Source organism: Oncorhynchus masou, chromosome 6 (genome assembly GCF_036934945.1).
Source record: "Oncorhynchus masou masou isolate Uvic2021 chromosome 6, UVic_Omas_1.1, whole genome shotgun sequence".
NCBI lineage: Eukaryota > Metazoa > Chordata > Actinopteri > Salmoniformes > Salmonidae > Oncorhynchus > Oncorhynchus masou.
This window is the reverse complement of record NC_088217.1, coordinates 33715324-33720438: the sequence shown is the minus strand read 5'-3', so window position 1 is coordinate 33720438 and position 5115 is coordinate 33715324. Positions and strand designations below refer to the sequence as shown.

The 5115-nt window shown below is 44.8% G+C and overlaps 1 protein-coding gene across 1 annotated transcript; it reads left to right on the top strand.

Moving 5' to 3' along the window:
• The first annotated feature begins 864 nt into the window (after positions 1–864).
• LOC135541085 (neurogenic differentiation factor 4-like) lies at positions 865–4312 on the top strand. The gene is made up of 2 exons (XM_064967209.1): positions 865–961; positions 3202–4312. The coding sequence occupies exon 2, from the start codon at positions 3208–3210 to the stop codon at positions 4237–4239; it is 1032 nt and encodes a 343-aa protein (XP_064823281.1). The 5' UTR covers positions 865–961; positions 3202–3207; the 3' UTR covers positions 4240–4312.
• Positions 4313–5115: the final 803 nt, after the last annotated feature.

The window sequence follows — 5115 nt, the reverse complement described above, 5'->3', positions numbered from 1 at the left end:
ACTCTGGTGTGTGTCACTGAAAGTATTTGACTCTAGCCACAAAATTAAGGAAATTAGAAGGGGGAGGGGGTTCTGTCAGGTGGGAGATTTTCGGTCCAACACTGGCACCCAAAACGAGTGGGCACCTATTCAGTCCAAGTTAAGCAATGTGCACAAGTAATAGCCCACTATACCGAGATAGCCTGTCTCCGTTCGGTTAGTTTGCGCTGTCCTTCACTTCAGGTCTTCACTAAGGCACAGCGCATGTCCCGTCTCGCGAGGGGTGTCTCTAGAGTCCTATTTTATGAGCGTTAATTGGGTGCAATGAGCGCACGCCGGACGCCAATATTTGCTCAGCACACCAGGATGTATGAATGGACGGGGGAATGGCGCGAACACTGCTCATGCGCAACCGCAAACTCTCTTAATCGGTTAAACTCATAATACAGAGCGTGCCGCTCCATCTCTCTATGCAAAAGTTGCGCTGTTTATTTGTCGAAACAGACTGATGATACAAACAATACAAAACTAAAAACGATTGCAACTATGAAAATATTCTAATGTAGATAATGTCACGAGCTATAAGAGTTCAGGCCAACAGGCTATCAATCTAATCAAAGCTGGTTAACTTTTTTTGTTAACGACCACGGGCCGCCCACGCGCGCTCTCGAGCGCAGATGAATTGGATGCGAGAGGATGAGAGAGTTGGAGGAGGAGCCTGTGCATGGGTCGGAGCCTTAAACCCCGGACCCCGGCCGGGTGACCCGCAAAGATGCTACACTCTGGGATGGAACACTGACAACAACTGTGTAGGAGACGCAGGGGAGAAAGTTAATAAAGACTGAGTGCTTTAGGCTAGTTGATGGATAGAAGGTTTTACTCCCTGTAGAAAGGTGAGATAGTAGTAACCTATAGACTACGTCTGCTCAACAGCCAACAAGAACACACAGGAGGTCCTTAGGAGCGTTATTTCAAACAGCAGGTAGGCCAACCTCATCTTTCTCATTTTAATTAATGTCAATGTTTTACTCTCATAGGATAATCGTGTAATTTGAATAGCATAGCCCTATTGAATATTAAAATATTTTGATCATGTTTATGTGAAGTTGTTCATTTATACATTGGTAGGGTAATAGGTTATGATTTGACATTTTTCGAAATGTTGGGTTAGGTTATGCTAAACAACAGGAATGAGGCATACAGCTGCAACTGTGTTAAGGCATTATAGGCTACAGACATGAATACATTGTTATAATCGATTATCTAATTTAGGATTCCAAAAACTGTGAATTGATTATTAGACACTAGGTTTACTGCTCCTAAAATGTGCCTGGCATAATCTTAACGGGAACATTTTATCAGGTGTAAACCTATACTTAAATCCGTAATTATTTATACAAAGACAGTTACCCCACCAGCTCATCATGCTTCAGAATCACTTTGGTCATAAGATTGTTGCTATAAAGATGGACAAATCATTGCTGACACAGCTGGAAAAATGGCTAATAATTGTTCGAAATTATGCTATAGGTTATCATTCTAAATTATGGTCTGGAATAAAAATCTATGACACACACAGTTGTGGACAAATTTCTTAAAACCAATAAATAGTTTCAAATAGGCCTATAGGTCAGCATCTAATAGGCTCAATAATACAATTCATTTTCCACAAGTTTCAAAATATGGGCAGACCTACAATGAAAACTCCTAATGAATCCTATCCTGAATCCTAATGAATCATTACCGTAACCATAAACACAGAACACAATCAGCCGAGTACAATTTGTCGCAGAGTTATACTGTACATGAATTATTCTGCGTTCCCTGTCACTGATCCGGGAATGTAGTCTAACCTTGAGTTAATCCCATGTTGCCGCTTCATCCACGGAGGGAGCAAATCCCGCAATGGCCCAGATTGAGAGTCCATCCCGGAGCCCGTCGCGACCTAAAAGCCTGGAATTACAGGGTTTAGAAGTCCCCCGAGATCAAGTTTCCCCTCGGATTAAAACCCTCTAAAACCTAGGGGGAGGGTACGGGTTTGATTCGGGGTACATTTGTTTTTAATGGTTTAAACGCTCATAGGCAGACTGTGTATCCTACAGGCTCATAGCCATTCAGTAACATGTTGATCCTCATGTGCAGTATAATCCCTTCATTAGCGGTGATTGACACCTGAAGCACGAGAGCGGCAGGACCTGAGCAGGAGAGAGTAGCACTATAGGAGCTGTCCACTGTCCACGTGACCATGGTGCTGAATTCTTTTATTCGTCACTTGCTTCGTAAACAACAGGTGTGGGCTAACAGTGAAATGCTTACTTAAGGCAACAATGCATAGAGAAAGAAAATTGAGAAATAATAGAAAAATTATACACTAATCCTTGTAGGCTAATCAAATCACATTTTATTGGTCCATACATATATTTAGCAGATGTTATTGCATGTGTAGCGAAATGCTTGTGTTCCTAGCTCCAGTACAGCAATATCTAACAATACACAACAATACACATAAAGTGTAAAAGTTTTTTTTTTAAGTAAAAGAATGGAATTAAGAAATATAGAAATATTAAGATGAGCAATGTGGGAGTCCGCAGTATATATATATAATGTGATGGGATGTATAGTCAATATGGATATAATATGTAGTATATCTGAAGTATTACATATGACAGCAGCATGCTTCAGGAGAATCATCAAACTAAAAATTCCTAAAATATTCAAAGAACCCTCAATGTACTGTTACAAACTGGTCATTAAGGCCTGAGCTTAGATAATTGCTCACAGTCTTAAGTAGATTGTAGAGTAAGCAGGCTGAGGCTATAGTCCTGACCTAATCTCATGGACAGACTAGTAAACATAAAACCAAATTACCTAAGATTTTAGTTCTGGGTTAACGAAGATCAGTCATGACCTAGCTCTCATCTCATCTTGAGACTAGTTGGCCACACAAGGTCAGTAGAACTCATTAGGCTGAGGGACAAGACTGCTATAAATAGACTGGTCCTGGTCTGGTCCTCAAAACCAGCTAGGGTCAATGTCCCAGCATCTGTCGGTCTACACAGTCAAAGAAAACCTACTCTCAATTCACTTAGCTTTGGAAAGTATAGACAAAACATGTAAAAGGGTAGAGTTGTGATGAGTCTCATTTGGCCTCAAAATCTTCATAAAAAATGGTATATGTTAAGATCAAAACTGTTGCTAATGTTAGTGTGTTTTCGTTTCCAGGAGACCATGATGGCCAAGTTGTATGGGAGGCCCAGCGAGGGGGCGGAGCTAGTCAGTTCTCTGGAGTGGATGGATGATGAAGTGAGCTCCCCAGACGGAGATGAGCCAATCACAGCAAACCGCTACAGACCGGGTGGAATGGGCCACCTGGGCAGGGAGCTGGGCAGTGAGGACATGGAGGAGGATGAAGAGGAAGGGGAAGAGGAGGACCATGGAGACGGGAACGCTCCCAAACGCAGAGGGCCCAAGAGGAAGAGGATGACCAAGGCCCGGCAGGAGCGCTTCAAGGCGCGGCGTGTGAAGGCTAACGCCCGGGAGCGCTCGAGGATGCATGGGCTGAACGACGCTCTGGAAAACCTGCGCAGCATCATGCCCTGCCACTCTAAGACCCAGAAACTGTCTAAGATCGAGACTCTGCGGCTGGCCCGCAACTACATATGTGCCCTGTCTGAAGCCCTGGAGGGGGACCAGTCCACGGAGAGCAGGGCCTTTATGGAAACCCTGTGTAAAGGCCTCTCCCAGCCTACCAGCAACCTGCTGGCTGGCTGTCTGCAGCTGGGGCCTGGGGGGCATATCGAGGAGAGGCCTGAAGACAGGCAAGGGGGGAGAGGAGGACCCACAATCCTGGGAGGGGTGGGGATGGCCGTTGGACCAATCAGCTACTCCTCCCCCGGCCTGCCCAGCCCGCCTTACGGCACACTGGACTCCGCCCACCTACTCCACCTGAGAGGGATGAAGGGAGGGGCTTACGAGAGCCACTCCCCTAACGACTGTAACAGTGGGGTAGGCACCCCTCCCTACGATGGCCCCCCCACGCCCCCGCTCAGCATTGGCAGTAACCTAGTTCTCAAGCAGGAGTCCTCGCCCCACTATCTTCCCCCTCACCACTACCCCCCCTCCTCCATCGGCCTGACAGGCCCCCAGGGACAGGTCTTGTACCAGAGCGCCCGCTACCAGGTGCCCCTGGAGATGCCCTATGATTCATACCGCCCTCCTCACATGGCACCCCCACAGATGGGCACCGTCTATGGGGATTAAGGCGTAGAGAGGACAGATGGGGCAGATGAGACTCTCCCCAATAACACACTTCCCCAACTGGCTCCATCTTGACCAATGACTGAGATGTTGGGAGAAATCTGACTTTGATATGAGAGACCCATCTTAGTCCTAAACACTGTGAAACCAGCCCATCGTTGTGAACAACTGGGTAGTTACTTAGTAAAAAGTAGAAAGTGGATTGTTGTTTACATTTGTGTACTGTAAAGGTTAGTGCTCCACACTGTCAAAATCAGCTCATGATTGACATTAAACCGCTTGTTTGCTGTGGTTGTTTCTGAACACCAATTAAGCTAAAAGGCACCTCACTACTTGACCATTTCCAAGGGGTTCACAAGAGGAGTGGGTCCTATAGGTGGAAAGGCTGACTTGAAGAAAGACCTCAGCTTGAGCACTTCTGACCAGCACTCGGAACATGAAACACATCATTCACATGCATTTATTTATTCTCTAATGTAATATTTATATGAACTACTGTTAGTCATTTTGTGTCTATCCTTTATATATGTGTTTGGTCTTGGCCTTCTCTACTTGTGCTGTCCCATTGTTGACTGACTCTGATAGTGTATCTCTTTTCTCTCTTCTGTGTCCATTTCTCCTTTGTGGTCAGTTATTCCCTGTTTCACACGGAAAAATATTCTCATATATATTGCTAGCGTAGCTGAGGACCAGAGAGAAAACGGCCCATGAGGAAGTGAGAAATGTCTACTGTTGTAATGACAAGAACAAATATCAATTTCAAAATCTGATCACGGTTTAACTTATTAGAGATATCATTCTGTTCAGACACTTTCTCCATTGCCAAATATAAAAAAACGCAAAATGTTCCTCAAGATGATTAACTTTGGATTGAATTTT

Excerpts from the sequence above, each read along its gene's own strand:
- LOC135541085 (XM_064967209.1), top strand. The coding sequence starts at position 3,208 with ATGATGGCCAAGTTGTATGGGAGGCCCAGCGAGGGGGCGGAGCTAGTC.